Source organism: Motacilla alba, chromosome 1 (genome assembly GCF_015832195.1).
Source record: "Motacilla alba alba isolate MOTALB_02 chromosome 1, Motacilla_alba_V1.0_pri, whole genome shotgun sequence".
Taxonomy (NCBI): Eukaryota; Metazoa; Chordata; class Aves; order Passeriformes; family Motacillidae; genus Motacilla; species Motacilla alba.
In genome coordinates, this window is record NC_052016.1 from 27,361,581 (window position 1) to 27,379,817 (window position 18,237).

General features: G+C 39.8%; 1 protein-coding gene across 5 annotated transcripts in view; it reads left to right on the plus strand.

Annotated features, from left to right (window-relative positions):
- The window catches only part of ALCAM (activated leukocyte cell adhesion molecule), a 116,163-nt gene that overhangs the window by 61,414 nt on the left and 36,512 nt on the right, over positions 1-18,237 (plus strand). Inside the window, exon 1 of one of the 5 annotated variants that reach the window (XM_038127762.1) lies at positions 16,365-16,392. The exons of the other annotated variants lie outside the window; for them this stretch is intronic. Within the exon in view, the coding sequence (XP_037983690.1) occupies positions 16,380-16,392 (13 nt within the window). The 5' untranslated portion in view covers positions 16,365-16,379. Of the gene's footprint in view, positions 1-16,364; positions 16,393-18,237 lie in introns of those variants that run through there. 5 annotated transcript variants of the gene reach the window in all.

The following is an 18,237-nucleotide window of genomic DNA, read 5'->3' on the forward strand; positions in this document are numbered from 1 at the left end:
CAGTTCATCATTGTGATCTCAGCACCATTTCGTCATATTTTTTGTATTAACACAGTTGCAAAAATATCTTGATAGCTTTTAATTTTTTTTTAAGAGAATGTTGCACAATGTCAGGTTTTATACTTTTAATAGGTGTACCTAAATTACATAATGTCTTATCTTCTATTGGGCTCTAATGTTCTTTCACAGAAATTGGTTAAGTTGGTGGTGTCTCAAATTGGAGTTGCTTTACCCAGACAGTTTTAGAAGATACCTAAGCAAAAATCTTTACATTTATCAAGACCTAGATTTATTACAATCTCTAAAATAATTTATAGTGTTTTTCATAAGCTTTAAAATGTGAATGAATTTAAAAAGCTATGCTTTTTAACTGTTAAAAAAATAGTCAGTTCAAGCTGTGAAGTCACAAGTCATTAATGTTGAGTGAGAATAAAGATTTTAAGCCATTTTAACACAAAGTGTGTTCTTTTCACAATTCCCCACATTATCTTAACAAAATGAATGATCTTTCATTAGGAAAAAAGTAAAAAGTACAAGATTAAAGTTGATGAACTAAATCAAGGTGTCCTGCTTGGTTGATTTAAATCTGTGATTAAAATCAGTGATTTGATTTAAATCAATCCACTATTCTTTCAGCCAGTCTGAAATGAACAGTTCTTCATTTCCTGCCTAATTAGAATTGCTCTGTAAGATTAGTTAGGACTGTGCTTTGATACAGAAAATGTGCTGCATCCTCTGAATTGCCTGAATTTTGGTTTTGAGGGATGAAGACTTTTTTTCCTCTTGTTTTCCTGCTTTTCAAATAATAGTTTTAATGAAGTGAGACTACTAGAACAGTGTACCTCTATCCCTTAATGGCTGGAGGTAGAAAAACTGGTCTACAACTACAGCTCACCTTGTTTTCAGCTGATTACTTGTTCAGATAGCAGGGAATGGGTTGCTTGCTTGCATCCTCCTGCCATCTCTCCATTATTCTGGGATTTGTGTTCCCAGGTGCCTGCTTCTGCAGAGCCTTGTCTGTTCAGTCTAGTGCAGGTCACCCTCAGTCACAGAAATGACTGAATATAAAGGTGTGGAGATGTAACTAAGGAAATGAGGGACACTAGACCTAATGACGGCTATCTTTCCCATGACTTCATGCCCATCACTTTGTCCACAAACAAAGTTGGTGGAAGGTCCTGTGGAAACTTGTCACCTCTGTGCAAACTTCTCCGAAGCATGGATGCTCTGGCAACCTGTCAGTTTAAGCTTAATTTGCAGTCTTTTTCTCACCTGACCACAATCTTTTATTTATTTATTAATTTATTTTCCTCTCTTCCCTGTCTTCCTGACACTTTTGATGTGAAGTACTTACTATGTTTCTGTGAAACGTGAGTGGATATTGTCAGCTTCTTAACTCGTTGTCTTGCTGTGGGGATACCTGTGAGCAACAGTCAAACAAGCTTCATTTTCCTTTGCTGTAAAGAAAAGCCTGTGACACAGCTGTAGGGGAAGGTTTATTGTACTAAAACCTGTAGTCCAGGGTTCTTTAGGCCCACAGAAGCAACCTATGATAAACTACTTTGTACTCTGAAGTGTAACTAAACAGCAATTTCTATTTGTAGCTATTGAATCTATCCTGAAAAATAAAGTGATTTCATCCTGGTGTGAAATCCAAGACAAAACCAGACTATTATACCACATGGCCTGTAATCATATCTGATTAAAAAAAAGCCCTTAGTTGCTGATTTAATTACATTAGTTGTTCTGGAAGACAAGTCATAGGAAGGATGGTCTTTTGTAGCACAGCCTTGGAAAACCAGCTCAGAGTATTCCTCCTGTCAAATCCTGACTGCCTGCTCTTTGCCAGTCATGAGAACTTTGTGCTGCACCTTTCCCTATAGAAGAAAATAGGTTTCAATAAAGCCCTTTGATTTTCTTTCTTAGCATGCACAGTTGTTTAGGAAAAAGATTACCATATACTCTGGGTCTTTGGTGTGCCCTAATATGTTGAGATACAGGAGGAGGCATGGAGACAACTATGAAATATTACTTTATTAGTGATATGCAGAGAAGATTGGAAAAAATACTACTGCCAGTTCTGAAAACTGAAGAATTTACCTTTATGGTGAAAATGAAAAATATGTAAAAGCTTGCTTGTACTTCAAACTAGAAAATAATGCTTTATTAACTAGAATGTAATTTAAAACATGTTATGGGAATTTACATTTTTCTAAAGAAGGAGCTGCCAAATCAAATCAGTTTTGAATTCAGGAAAACTCTTGTTGAGGGATTCAGACAAGCCATATGGTACTCTCTTGCAAACATCAAGGCAAGGGAAAGTATCGTGTGGGCTTTTATCACATTTTAGTCATTTTAAAAAGAAAACATGTTTAATATTTTTATGCGTACAATTTATATTGCAATTTAATGAGACAGAAATTACGTGTACCCAAGATAAATCTAGATAATGAAAACCTACTCAGATACATTCAGCTTGATTTAAGGTGCTTTGTTTTGATTTTAGAACACTTAATATATTGAAGTTTAGGGGTTCTTTTTTAATGGCTCTGATGGATATTTATCTTATGTTGGACTGATTTCGATACTGTAGCAGCCAGTTTCAGGTGTTTATATGGACTGTCTAGAGAGGAAACCTAATTGTTGCAGCAGCTGCTGGTGCACAGAAGGCAGGTTCAGGTGTGAAGCTTCTCCTAGGGACTTTCTGGTATTTCACCCTCAAAGCAAAGGCGTGATGGTTACTAAACAGTACTTCAGGATAATGCTAGGGGTTTAAAATGAAACACAACTCTGCAGCCTGGTGGTCTGTCACCCAATTTAAAACTGCTTTGTGCCAACTGTTTGTCACTGCTTCTTCCCATCCCAGCTCTGCCACAGCTGGCAGCTCTCCACACCGTGTGTCTGAGGACATTTTCTGTGCTGTTCTAAAACAAGGGTAAAAGCAGCTATGTCCAGCAAAAAGTGCTTTGAGATTTGCTGGTGAGTACAGGGATCTGTAAATGGAGAGTTTAGGTTTTCTTATTGACTATTTGTAACAGGTGCTTTTAAAGTACCTGAGCCCTGTTTCTAAAGGTGCAGGTTCACAGCCCTCTGGTGCAAAAGCTGTGGGTTCCTGCTCAAAGGTTCCCATGCTGCTTTCCAGAAGGGGGAATGACTGGGGACCAACCGGTGAGCAGGGGCTGCACTGCAGCCCTGCTCCGTGGGGTCTGATACTCCCAACACCTGTATTGCGTCTCAAAACCCAGCCTTTCACTCTTCTTTGCTCCATCCCTGGAAGTGTTCAAAGCCAGGGCTTGGAGCAATCTGGTCTGGGGGAAGGTGACCCTACCTGTGATATGGGGGCTGGAACTAGAAGATCTTGAAGGTCCCTTCCATCCCAAACTATTCTGTGGTTCTATGGCTTGGTTTAGACGTGAGCATCTGTTTTTCAGTGTGAATTTGCATATCAAATGCATTTATGAAAAAGAAAAACATATTTAAAAAGTTAAACTGATCAGCCTGAAAAGCTGATTTGTACCTGTGAGAAGCTAAAGGCAGCTGCTCTTTTGCTGGAGGGGGACATGGGTTGATCTAGGGTTTTGTTTCTGTATGTGGTGGGGCTGGGTTGGCATAGGTTGTTTGTTTGTTTGTTTTTGTGACCTAATTAAGACCAACCTGATATACCATCAATTCCCACCATGCACATACAACCCATACCACATGTGCCATGGCATCCCTCCCTTTGGTCAGACAAGCTGACACTGACATTTCTGCAAAGATCCTCATCTATTACAAAAGGCAACTTCTAATGAGTAAAACTTCACAAAGTCACTTTTATCTTCACTGTGAAACACTTGTTTCCTATTAATTTAGGGAAAAAAGGCTTGTTGTCAGTATCAGGGCATTAAAAACATACATCATTCTGTGAGCTGTTCAGACGTGGTCAAAGCTCACATAAATAATTCTCCAGCCTTGGTAGTTTAGGAAGGGCACCAGATGGTGCTCCAGAAAGAGGAGGGGAAAAAAAGGATTCCAGAACTATTAATTAGTTTTCAGGCTGTCTTTAGAATTATTATGTATAGGAGCATTTTTAAAAATATTTATGCTAATTAGTGTATGTTTTTACAGAAGCTGAAGATGATTAGAGATGTTCTGCATCCTCACAGAATTTTTTTTCTTTGAGGGTCAGATTCTTTGACCCACTGAGCCATCCTACCACCCCTCCGGATGGTCAGAGATGGCTTGGAGTATCTGTAAGATTGTTTTTGCCTTTCAGGAATGTTTTCTGCCAGGTACCCAGCATGGTCTTATTCCTCTTGATACAGAGTGGTGGTTTGAGAGGGCTGTAGGTAATGGGTGCTCTAGTAGTCCCCTCAGGCATGATGGCTTTATCTCCACAGCACAGCAGAACAGCTTGCAACTGACTGACTCAGGGATGCTTTCAACTGAGCAAGAGCGGAAGCAGTCCCCTGTACACCCCGTGTGAATGCTGTTCCTCTGCAGGAAACACATCAGTGCTCTTAGGAGAGAAGGGAAGTACCTCTCACTTCACAGTATTGCAGCATAAAGGGGCACACAAAGGCTCTGCTCTTCAGGACAGGATCTGCTTCAGCCAAGAGTTGCAGTAGCTTGTGTGCTTTGCCCACATATGGCCTACGTAGCAAGCACCTTGTCTACAATGGCTGCAAAATGGTCATTCTCTGAGTACATAATTAGTGTCAAAAAATGGACACTAACTGGCACTGTACAGGTAAAAGCTCCTGCCACAAATCAAAATAACTCAGGAGACCCGTGCTCTATGTTTCTGCTCAGGGGCAAGTGGTGATATGGACAACAACAGCAGTACCTAGACAGGGAAATTGGTAATTATGGCCCACATGTGTAGGTCAAAATAAGATGTTCAAATGTACTTGTAAGTGCAGTTGGGCATTAAGGCAGTTTACAGGAGCATGATGAACTGTAGCAGCTGTCATGTTGACTAAAACACGGCTGCCTTCTCTGCAGAGTTTCTGACAGGTATATAGAGAAAGCAGTGACTTGCACACCAAGATTGCTGTTTACAGAGAATTTCACTGACAACATAAATGTAGCCACTCTACACTGGAAGCCGTGCATCTGAGGTGGGCTACTCTGCAGCAATTGTTGTGTACTTGGCCATTCAGATCAAAATCTGAAATTACAAGCACCAGAGCCTGTGCAGTTGCTATCATTTTTGATACTGCTGTTCAGTGTACAGGTGTGTGCAGAAAACACATTCCCTAAAGCTAGCATAGTGTATTACCCAGGCAGTCAAAATTTCTCTCTTCCTGCAAACCACGTCGCGGATTTTATTGGTGGCATAGGCACAAACCTGGAGTTGGAGGGTTCCATTGAGCTGGGTTTATGCTCTGGAAGTAGTAGCGACTCCATGGGGGTCCTAAAGTAGTCTACACAAGGTTGGTCTGGGCTGGATCCCTGAGAAATCATTTGATTGTGTCTCTGTATTATCTTACAGTGGGGTCCTGGACTTTCAGGATGCTACCACAAGATTTATTATAGTGGGGGGGAAACCTAGTCAATACAACAGTTTTCTAGTAGCTATGCTGATGTCTCATGCCTTCATCCTCATGCTGTTGCACTACTTGTTCTTGAAGATAAATATGTGCATAAATATTTGAAAGATTAAACTTATTTGTGGCTTCTGTTTTCACACACTGAAAGTAACTCCCTTTTTGGGTCAACATACAGGCTTTTCAATGTATCCTGCTGCTTTTAAACTTTTCAGTAGCACTGTATTTGCAGAAGGCAATAACTAGGTATTACAATTCTAGGAAGTAGCTCCGATATTAATTTAAAGCATTATTAGGAATCATGCTTTTCATTTGCTAACCTTTAATGGTTTTCTCCAGATGGCAGCTGAGATTTACAGCAAGTTGTTCAATAACTGGACAGTACCTATATCTTCCAGTGTTATACTGGAAATTCACTGTAAGCTGTGACTGCATCCACCAGATTTGAGCTGCTGTTTTGTGCTACTCTCCAGCATTGTTTTCTATGTGCAGAATTATATTAAGCAATGGTTTGGGGTTTTTTTTTGTTGTTGTTTTTTTTTTTTGTAGAAAAAATAAACAATTCATGCAAAGCAGAAAAGTGATAGCACATCAGATGCTAGTTTGTATATGCACATAGAAATGTAAATTCATATGAGGTGGAAGCAGAACATGATACTTGGCAGCATTTCCTACCCTCAGCAATATCCGCAAATGGACATGATGGGCACTGAAGTCGCACCAGCCTCAGGTATCTCCATATCCATGTGTCTACATTTCTCCATTGTCTGTGTAAACTTTGTTTTTATATATTTGTTTTTAAATATTGCTTGCAATTTTTGCTCCTGGCACACCTGTGACTTTTCAGCATACTGGTTAAGAAAGGCAGGCAAAGACAAACTTTCAAAGTTAAGGTGGTGTTGATTTCTCCCACTAGTGAAAGTGCACATCTGCTTCAGCTCATCCTCCTAAGGCAGGAGGCTGTTGCCAATACCAAGGCTGGCTACAGGCATCCATGAAATTTAAAAAACTGTCTGTGAGGAGCCCATTAAATCTAAAGAGAGCAACAGAGGAGCTCTCAGTCACTTAGTTTAGCATAAACCATAAGGATTTATGGCATTATACTTTCAATGAGCTTTTCCCCTTCCACACCTCTGTTGTTGTGCTATCAGTGAAATGATAGCTCTCGTTTCCAGGTAACAAAGACTTGTGGATGATTTGGCAAGGCTACATTCATCTCATCGTTGTTGCTATGTCCTCTCCCTTATCAGTAGGGAAAGCAGCTGGAAAAAAAGAGCAGCCAAAAGCCTGTTGTCAGCTGCGGGTAGTCTGTCCAGCAAGTTCTCTTGAAAGCATGCACAGATTTTTTCACCCACTCAGTGTCATGGAAGGATAAATCTGTCCTTCATCTGTGCCCTCTGAAGTTGTACTTCTGTAAGGCTTTGGCCTTTGTTTGTTTGTTTGTTTGGGTGTTTTGTTTTGAGGTGGTTAGTGCATGGTTTTTACCACAAGTAAACGGAGCTCACTCACTGAAAAAATTATTCTGTACACATTACACACATTACAGTCACAGGTTGTTGTTTTCTCTGTCATGAAGTCTAGCTGATTTCTTTGGGAATAACTGCTAAAGCCAGTGAGCAGCGCTCTGGTAAGTGTGACTGCAGTAAGGCAAGTGTGGCAGGACATTGTTTGTTAATTAGCTGTGGACCGTACAGCTTTGATGAAGGGCAAGGAGGAAAAACACTTTCTTGTGATACACAGTATTGGATGTGCAATTTTGGATGCCCATCTTGGCAGAGTGTCAGTGCCTTGTGCCCCTCTGCGAGTCCTCTATCAAATTTACATTCACCAAATATTTTATTTCTTACTTATTGAAGTGTATGGGAGTGCAGTTGAATCTTTTGCAAGTGTTTCAGAGCACTGATAAAGAGAAACAAGAAATGATGGCTTCTCCCCATGGCATCTTCTCTGCTTGCTGGAGACACCATTTGTTGCAGAGGTGAATATAAAGCAGATAGTGAGCCTGTGGCAGAGGCTGGGGATACCTTAGGATGGTTTTGCATGAGTAAAGAAAGGCCCAAGTGCACCCACAGTGCAGATAATTGAGAGAGTATATTTGCAGATCTGGAACAGTCAATAGGAGAGATCTGGCCTTTTCCTGTGTTTTAGGATTCCTTGGCAGAGTAGATCATGATTTGAAGTAGAGGGGCAGCAGGCACGATTAAAAAAATTTACATTGCTGGAACCTGTCAGGCACTAATTTTCAGCTTGGAAAGATCTTAGATGGGTGGAAGGTAAGTGCCTGTTCCTTCTGCCTGTGGGCAGAAAGGACACAGCTCACTGGAGGAAAGTGGTTAGAAGAGGAAGAAAGTTGTTTGCTGTTGAGCTTTCTTTGCATAGGAGGACTCTGGTGGCATTAATTTAACTACATCCCTTTTTCTAATTTTTTGTGTTATTTGTCTTCTCTTTCCCCTAATTCCTATTTTTTTGTCCACTGCATTTATTTACTTTTAAATAGAGTGGTCAGTGATATTTTTCTTCCCTCATACTTTGCAATATTATTTGCTTTATGGTATTTTGATTTAGTTCCTGAGACTTGTTGAAGCTTAAATAAGTATACAAAATATATACATGTTTTGGAAAGTTCATATTTTGTAAAATATCAGTTGCTACTAAGCTTCACTAGCAAGAAGTTCAGTATACTCTATCCTGTCAATAGTAAATTATGAAAAAAATAAGAGAGACAAGGTCTTTTTTTTTTTTTAGTATGCTGTCTATTGACCTTTTTAATAGGAAAAAAGGGATTCATGGAAGAATATAATGGTGATTTTTAGGCAATTGTTTTTAAGCTGCAGGTTTTATTGTACTTAGTAGAAACTTCTAAGTCCCTTCAAGTTATTGGATACACATCAGCATTGCTGACTAGCATAATGAGAAAATAAAAACCAATTTGAGTAGTTTTAACAAACAGAGAAGTGCTTTAGAAGTGCAAGTGAGAAGCACATCAGAAGTATGCTTCAGGAGCAGCCAGGGGCTAACCTCAGAAACAGTGAGAAGTTTCACCAAGCCACAAAGGCTTTGTTGATCCCATTTTGCCTAATTAGGTGTACCCTTTAAAGTAAAAATTCTTTGCAGTATTGACTCAGAAACTGTTCTCTGAGTCACATTTGCTTCTCATCTCTTGGCAGATAGCTAGTATCATCAGACTTTAGTAAGCTATAACTCACTTCCCTGGCAGATGTGCCTGACCACTCATAAAAAAATCACACCATATGTCGGTAACTATTTTAATAAACTATTCTCAAATTTTTAGTGTATTAAAAAAAAAATTGATCATAGTTCGTTTAGTCATGACTTAAGCAGAAGTATTTGTAAGAAGATACATTAGTGATTTCATCTCTTCCTCTGAATTATGAGAACTATCCTAAGCAAAGTTTTGTAAAAAATTGCTCAAAGTAAATCATTAACTGTGGTCTTGCAGTTGCAGCATTGGCTGTGGGAAAAGAACTTTCTTCCTACTGTATGGTGCTCATAAAAGTCATAGCTGGGTTTTCTGATGCTGACCCCAATTTGCCAGTGTTGGGCTTCTGATGTCACTTCACCTGGATCTTGTGGAAATGTTGCCTTTTTTAGCATATGCAAGCATTTCTTAGTCGGTAGTTGTGTGTTCCTTAAGTCTAATTTGTAAATATTTGCTTGGAATTACACTGCATTTTTTTTTCTATTTACAGCAACATTGCTATATATGTAACTTCTTTTAAATCTGTAAGATTTACTCAAAGGACTTGAGAATTAAATCCGCAAATATGACTGATTTGGGATTAGCACTGAATCCAGAAACAGCGTTAGATAATTCTGAGCCAAAATCTAGGGCTTCTATAAAATAGTGTGATTAGAAGGCCACTGAATTCACAGGTGATGTTTTGGAGTGGTGGTTTGGGAAAAGAAGCTTAGGTCTTCTTCTTTGGAAGGAGAATCTTGCTGTAACAAAGCCCCTGTGCTACAAAGGCATTGGTGTCATTCATGGGTTTTCCTTGCTGCTCTTTAGCAGACTTTGGAGCCTTCCTGGTTTAAAAGGAAGAGGATTAAAAAGTGGAGCTTTTCTGGTCCCATTTGAGAGCTGTTGGACTTAGCAGTTTCCTTTGTCTTCATGGAGCTGGGCTTCGGAGCGAGGGTGAGGTGGTACGGTAGGAAGGTTGATGTGCTGACACAAGTAGTTCATTTTGCAGTAGCATTTTGCATCAGTTATTGAGCTTTGAACTGTTCATTTAGTCTCCAGCTTTGCAGAGGGTAATGCTAGGAACAGCTCTTTTGTGTCATTTGAAAGCTGTGCTGACTTGAAAGCAGTATCTGTTTTACTTTAAATGACAGTGATAATGCATTTTATGATGGCCATTGAAGTTTTAAAGGTGTATGACTATGTACAAATTTCTGTTGCACACCCATCAAAAATTCTAGAAGCTTTTGGTGATTATGATCTGAAAAATGTCATGGTTATTGCTTTATATGTAATATTTGAAGTTACTAAGCTGACAAAAGATTATTACTCATCATTATTTAGATGCAATCTAGGTGTTTGGGTACATTCAAAATGAAAAGCTTTTTCTCTGTTCGCTCTCCAGTGTAGTGCTTTAGCAGTGATGATGACAGATGATGTTCAGGGAAATGAAATAAATAGGACAGGAGATCTTTCTCCTTTTTAATGCCTTTATTTAAAAGAAATTGGCTCGGGTGAGGAGAACCGACGGGTCACGCACACGCCGCCGCTGCTCCCAGGAGTGGCACGGAGGAGGAGGAAGATGGCAGCTTTGTCCACTGGTATGCAGGCAGAGCTGGGGACTCTGTTTTTCACAGGAGCATTAGGAGATCCTAGTTTTACACTCCAACATTCGAGGTCCTCTTTCTAGCTGACATCCTTAGGTTAGGGTGAGGGGTAAAAAGGATCTTAACAAGCACTGGATTCAGTTGCTCACCTTTAGACATCACTTAGATCCCTTAATTCCGTGTTGGCTCGTTGTTTTAGGGGTTTTTTGCAGGATTTGGTATGGTGTTTACACCTTTGCATGCTGGTTCCTCACATTTGCATGTCAGCTCTGATTTCACCTTTTCAGTCCCAGGTGTCATCTCCGAGGAAGCGGTGGGGCGGGGAGGGGATACTCGATGGGAGAGGGATTTTTAACCATTAACAGGTAATTCAAGAAAAACTATTAATAGCAGGTGATTACAACATGAAATTATTAAAAACAAATAGTTAAAATTCTAACTTAGCAGCAATTGGTTTAACCTGTTGACTATGCAACCTTTTTAAAAAAAAATGGACACCTTTTTCTACTCATAAAAGGTAATGCTCAGTGTCAGCCTCACTAGGGTAAAGCTTGCAGTGTTGATCATCCCTGTAAACTATGCACTGTAGTATCCACCTCATAACCATTTGCTCTTGGAAGGACATAACTTTCTAAAACCTCTGTGTTGCAGAGAAATTTCCCTCAATCTTTCCAAAAGCTTCTGCTAAAGTAGTTTCAAATCAGGCTGCATGAAAATCATACAAAAAAGGAGCGTAGAGATGGAAAGCTGTTTTCTGGTGCAGGAAGTGGGAAAAAAACTGACCAAAATACTGAAACAGCTGGATATTTTGAGATCTTGGAACAGAAGTAGCTCTCAGTAAAATAAAAAATAGTTGAAATAGTTGAAATAGTCTGGTTTGTGAATAGGCACACAGTACTCAGAGATCTATATGGTCACCATGTAGGACTTTTAAAATTGTGGTTAAAGTGCTCCATGAGATTTTGGAGCGAAACTCTTGGAGGCTCAGCCGAGAGCTCTCACTTAAGGTTACATGGAAAGCCAAACTATATGCATGTGTAGGAAAACTGTCCATCCCTGCCATTCAAGACTGGCTGAACTATAGAGGAAAGAACAAGCGAGAAGCATGCAATGACCTCAGTCCTCTTGAAGAAATGTGCTGAGGATTTCTTCATTGATTTAGGTGGTAGAGCCCGTGTTTCCTTAGTCAGATGGGACGAGTTATCTCAGCTAGTTTCTAATTATAGCTAATTTCTTTGCACTGATAAGGAAAACATTTGTTTTATATGGTATTAGGAAGGCGTAATTGTTAGTATTCATAAGAAAGATGATTTCTGAAGAGCTGATGTGTTTTCTTCAGGATTTTTTCCTCATTCATGGAGAAAAACTGTGTTTTAAACACACTTAATGCTAGTGTAGGGTAATGATAGCTGAATTCTGCTGGCATTTAATGCCTACTCTCTGGTGTTTTCAGTATCTCTTTAGCTTTAAGAAGCTTGCCTGTTTCATGGTGTGTACTGTCCAATGCCTTAATGTTGTTGGGTGCCAAGCCCCATTTCTCTAGCCTGCTCAAGTACTTGCCAAAATCAGTGTTAAGTACATAAGTGTTCCTGTATGTGTGGGTTTGGCTGCTTGTGTCACTGGTGGTGTTTATCTGACAAGGAGGTGTTTATCTGACAAGCTTGTCAAAAGCAGCTCAACATCTTCCAGAGTCACAACCAGGTTTTCAGCTGGATCTTCTCCCTTTCCTTCCCTCTTCCCCTTCCCCCCTCCCAAAAAAAAAAAAAAAAACCAAACCACCAAACCAAACCAAAACCAGTCCCAAATGTGCAAGTTAACTTTGCAGCTTCAAAGAGCTCAAGTTAGCAGTCAGTATTCTGAAGGGTAATTGCTGTCTGTTCCATCAGTGCTTATAACTTGAAAAAGGATTTTTTTTCCTTTGGTGTTAAAATTGCCTGGTGTCTTATATTATTCAGGGTTAAAACTAATTGAAGGAATACTGTGATAAAGTATAAGAAACCCATCAGCAAGTTCTGTTATGTTGCTTTAAAAGTGTTTGGTGCATTAAATACTGATGTATATGTTTGTGTACAATTAGTTTTCCTCGTGGATACTTTTGATGATTCTTTGTAACTAATGGTCCTTTTGGCAAGCTAGTTGCTCTTGTGTGGGTTTATTTCACTATTTGAACAGGTAGAGATAAGAAACAATATACTGTTTATATAACCTGTATCAGATAACATATCAAAAAACACATGCACCTTTGTTTTTAATCATAGTTGTACCATGAAGATAATCACTATTTGAATTTTCTTGGAAGTGTTTGCCCTAGATCCCTATTTTCGTGCCCAGCATACAAATGATTATACCCACCTAGCTGAAATAAGGGATGTCTTACGTGTGAGTTTTGATAACATGAGCTTTTTTTTTTTTTTTTTGCTTGCTTTAACCAGTATTTTGACACCCTAAAGTGTATCTTGTGTTTTCTGTGCTATGTCAGAAAATTAATGAGCACTGTGTGAGCTGTGCATAGGACTGCTTGTTGTGGCTCATGTGAAGAGACTTGTTCTCAGCAGAGCAGGCTGGATCACAAGGATGAGCTTGTTGAGAAAATGGCAGCTGGGTGGTGTTTGGCTCCCTGGCTGTTGTGGCTCAGCAAAAAAAAAAAAAAAAAAAAAAAAAATTATAGGTTTTGTTGTGTTTTTCAACTGATTTTATCAGGCACAGGTGCTGAAATAAAAGGCGCATGACCTGTTTGCTGCATATGGTCTTCTTCCACTATTGTGAAAGTCTTGAAAGCCTACTTAATAACTTACTGAAAAAGTGACTTTGCCAGGCAATGAAAAGAGAGGGAGAAAGAGTAGTTAAAAGATGAGCCCTACCTGAGGAGTCCATGCAGCATGGAAAGCAGTTCTGGAGAGAAGATCATTTGGTAGACACAGAGCTGAATGGGAGCCAGTGATTTACCCTTGCACCAAGATGGGTAATGAGATTCTGAGCTGCATTAGGGAAGTACTGCCAGCAGGCTGTGGGAGGTGGTCCTTCCCCTCTGCTTAGTGCTAGTGAGGCCCCACCTGGAGCAGTATGTTCCTTTCTGAGCCCTGTAGTATGAGAGACATGGGCATTCTGGAGAGAGTCCGGGGAAGGGCCACTGGATCACCTCCCCTATAGGATAAAGCTGAGAGAGCTGAGACTGCTCAGCCTGGAGAGGGGAAGGCTCATGGGAGTCTCACCAGTGTGTACAAATACCTGAAGAGAAGGGTATAAAGAACACGTAGACAGGGTCTTCTCAGTGATGCCCAGTAACAAGACAAGATGGAGTGGCAACAATCTGAAGCACAGGCTGTTACTCTGAACATCAGGAAACACTTTTTTCCTGTGAGGGTGATAGAGCACCGGCACAGGCTGCCTAGGGAAGCTGTGGTGTCCTCTTCCTTGGAGATGGGCAAAAGCCATCTGGAGGGAGTCCTGGACAGCTGTAGGTCAGGGCTGTAGATTGCCCTGCATGAGCAGGGTGGTTGGACCAGTTGTCTCCAGACGTCTCTTCCAACCTCAACCAGTCTGTGATTTTGTAAACTCTCTTAATTTTTTTTCTCCAAATAATGCTTTTAATTAAAAGAAAAATACTTTCCAATGTCAAAACCTGCTTTAAGGCATTATCAAGTATCAACAGTTGGGACAGTAAACACCTGCTGTCAAGTTTGTCACATCCAAAGCAGGAGAGTTTTTTTCTAATACATTTTTGTATTGTACCAACACCCAGTTTTCATTCATATACCGCTTTATCTTTAAAAAAACAAAAAAATTACTTTTAATAAAAGTATGTTCAATGAGGAGTGATTAAGCTGGTGAAGGGTGTAGAGAATGCATCCTGTGATGAGTGGCTGAGGGAGCTGAGCTGTTTAGTCTGGAAACTAGGAGGCTTATCATTCTCTACAGCTACCTAAAAATAGATTGTAGTGAGATGGGAGTTGAGAAATGGCCTTAGGCTGCAGCAGGGGACATTTAGATTGGCTGTTAGGAAAAATGTCTTTACCAAGAGGACTGTCATGCCCTGCAACAGGCTACCCAGGAAAGTGGTTGAGTCATCATCCCTGGAGGTCTTTAAAAGACTAAGGGACATAGTTGAGTGGTGGGCCTGGCAGCATTAGTTTTACAGTTGGACTCAATGATCTAAAAGGTCTTTTCCAACCTAAGTGGTTCTGTGATTCTAAAAGGTGCCATCCCAATCTTAAGAACATGTAATGGTATTGTGAAACACTGATGTTTCCTAAGAAAAAAAAATTAGGTCAGTACCAGCCATTTATGCTGGCAGCTAAGTGGGTGCCCAGTAGGACCTATGTGTATGCCTATATAGCTGAAATCCTTTTAGGAAGTGGAGGGCAGAAAGAAAAATAGCAAGTAACTTAATAAAATATTTATTTCATGAAGCAAAGCTTTATAACCTCCCAGATTATATTTAGTACAGGCTAGTCTGAGCTACCTGGAGAAAAGATGGGAGGGCTAATGCCTCAAGAAAAGATTTGGAGTGTTAATCCTAATGTAGACTTTCCAAAGTAGTTAACTACAATTTCTGAGATAGGTGCTAAATAGACATAATAGCTCTTGAGTTTGGACACTACCATTGCAGAGGCTGCTAATTGACCTCGCCTGCTTCATGCTGCTGATTGCTGCAAAGAACCATAGCAGTCAACGTGTCCTGCTGTTCTCTAGTAATGAGACATTGCTCCTTGGGTCCAGAAAGTGTAATAAAAAGCACTATTACTGAACCTGCCCGGGCAGAAGCATCAGAAGTAAAAAATTAAGTTCAAAGGAAAATACAGGACATCTTTATAATTGTAGAACATAATTGAAATCAGTGAATGCCAAGGTACTGAGGGAGGTTCAGCTCCCCAGACTTCCCCAGCTCTGCGAGGGGAAGTAAGCCCTGCTGTGTATGCCAGTGCAGAGGAGTCCTGGGCAGTACCTGTGCTAGTCAGTTTTCAGATACAGGCTCGTAGTCTCACGTGGAGCATTACATCTAGAGGGTGTTTGAACAGCTCTTGTTCTGTTTTACACTTGTCCCAGAAATTCTACTCCTAAGCACTTAGAAGATGTGTTTGTGGCAAGAAGTTGTTTTAGTATTGCGAACAGAAGGTAGAGGTAGAAAACATGGCTGTTTTGTTATTTCCTTGGAGAAACATCAGCATTCCTAATCTCTTTTTTTCTTTTAACTCACCTTCTATACATTCCTCCTATATGATCCTCTTGATTTAAAAATAGTAATTGGTCTAAAGTATGACCTGCCTCATACTTTTGGTGACGATCTAAAATAATAACAGCACCTTCTCTGCATTTAAGCTTCTGTTCAAGATTTTTGTTTTGTCCCTTGAAGATGTGGGTACTGTTCAGTTCTTGACTTGTGAAACACAGGCAGAGAGGAGGACAAAGAAGGATGCAGATAGCACTGCCATAGGGACATGGAAAGTACTCCAATTAAAAGCATCAATAGCTATGTCATCTCAATTTACCAGTGTCCTGCTGGGATCTTTCTCTAAGCCATCATACCTCATGACACTGCTGTGTGGAAAGGTCTCATCTGGCTCAGAGTTTCTTCAGCACTGGATCAAAGAGAGGGAAATGAAGTAAATCTCAGCCTTCTCAAGCCTCTTATGTAAGTAAAGAAATGGAAGGAAAGTGATATAAGTGTAGTTCAAGCCTAGCAGGTAGGGCTGCTCTCAGTGTACGTGAGGCAAGATCCTGCCTCTGAATTAGTGCTGTTATTCACAGCAGTAGCTCAGTTTTAGAAGAAAGCATCTGAAAATCACGTAGGGAGGCTGGCTGAGCTCCTAATTAGCTACAGAAAGGTGCACCAGAAATAGAGGGAGGCAGGACATGGTGTCCGGTGACGTAGTGTTATTCCCTGCAGTCGCCTTTGTGCCCTCCTGCAGAGTTAATGAGAAATGAGGGCCCTGACATTGACCCTGCTCCGTGTTAGGGCATGAAGCAATTTGTTATGTATTTGTAGATCCTGCTTTCATTTTCTTTTTCTTAGAATGAGCTGGAAATTATGTAAAGAGGCCTGACAATATGATGGTTGATGGTAAGCACTGTTACATTATTAAGCAATCATTTTCTTCTCTTCTTCATCCCACCATTTTACAAATATGTCTAATAGCAGCAGAGAGAGGAATTTCCAATTCTGTTGAAGTGGTTTTTGTTTTTTTCTTAAATGCCTAGGTTGGTGGGGTCATTTTGTGGAGATTACTCCAGTTACTGTGGTGAAAGTTTGCAGTTATTCAATTAATTTGCACTCCTTCCATGTGCTAGATCTGTTGCTACAGAAGTGGGATGAGAATATTTTGTGGGAGGACTTTTTTCATTCTTGCGAGGACTGTTTCTCTGTATTCAAAGTAAAACCTATGTCTTTCTGGTTCTGTGTTAACAAATTCATAGAAAAATGTGTGATTTTAGTATAGGCAGAATTTATGTCAAGTCATGAATTTGTCCACTTTAAAAAATATCTTTCAGCTGAAAAAGTTCTAAAATCAGAAGTCAGTCTTTCCCCTTATGAGGCCATTCACCAATTACCTACTCTGAATGCTGTAGTTTCTCCAGAAACATTTTCATTTACCCTCAGGAGGCTGTTTGTTGAGTCTTCAGTAGTGTATACTTGGTATGTTAGCAATTCTGCAGGAGATAAATGGGTGTCTAGAAGAGAGCAGCATTTCAGATCCTAGGGGGTCACTTTGTTTTCCTCTAATGACAGGGAGTATTTCCCCTAATACTAAAGAGTATCTCATATTAAAGGAGCAGTAGTTGGTTATCCATGTGATGCCAAATGCTATTACAGATTTCAAATTACTAAATGACACTTAGCTAGAATTTGAACAGATACTAACCAGTTTATTAATTGAATATATATTTGCAAGTCTGTTGTAATTTTGCTCCCATGGGAGAGAAGCAGAAAAGGACAAAAAGGATAGCTTTTTCTAGCTCTAGCAAAAAAATGAAAATTAGGATTGCCCCCCTCCTGGTGATCTGAATGAAGATGAGTGCAAGAAAGGACCAAGGGAACAATTTCTTCTAGCTTTGAATTTTAGTTCCATTTATAGCTTGATATTGTAAAACATTACTTCTGTTTCCATGAAATTGAAGTTATCTGATCTTTTTGATTTTTTTTTTTTTTTAAAGATTGCTCTTATTCAGCACCACCTAGTGGAATGACCATTATTGGCATTTAGGAAGCAGCTGGTCTCCATGAACCATATAGAATATTAGACCATCCAGTCCCTACAGTGTGAATAATGCATCTAAAGCATATTTGTGAGTAATTAAGTAACAGAATCAGAAAGATTACTAGTGCTTTTATTGAAAGGGAGGTGAGTGAAGAAAAGGAAGTTTAATATAAGTGTGGGTAGTGGTTCTTATCTCCTGTGCTCCTTTAGTCCATTAAGCTCCAGCCTGCTTTTTTGCCTTAATGATGTGGTGCCATCCAGATTGTAGTTTCTCTAAGGAAAGATTTTGCAATACTGTTTCTTTGTGCAATATCATACAGCAAAGCCCCGCAGCCTCATTTGTCACTGATGCATGTGATAAATACAAGCTGATGTTAACAGTGAACTCTGAAGTCCTCACCCAAGAAAAATGCTCTGGGGTCTTTCTAGTTTAAATTGCAGGCAAGGAATTCAGTGTTTGACTCTTTCAAAAGACATGATTTTCTTTAAAACAAAAAACAATCCCTTGGAAAAACCTCCCTATTGAGTGCATCTATGCACTTAATAGAATTGTCGGGTCATCCATGCAGCAGCCTTAGGACTTGGAAAAAGCAAAGGAGTCTGTGGCTCAGGTCTTTGGGAGAACATGTTTCTTTTTCTAGCTATAGAAAGGAAGGGCTGAATCTCCCGAAAAATTAATGTTTCTAGAAGGAATTGATGATTTTCCTAAG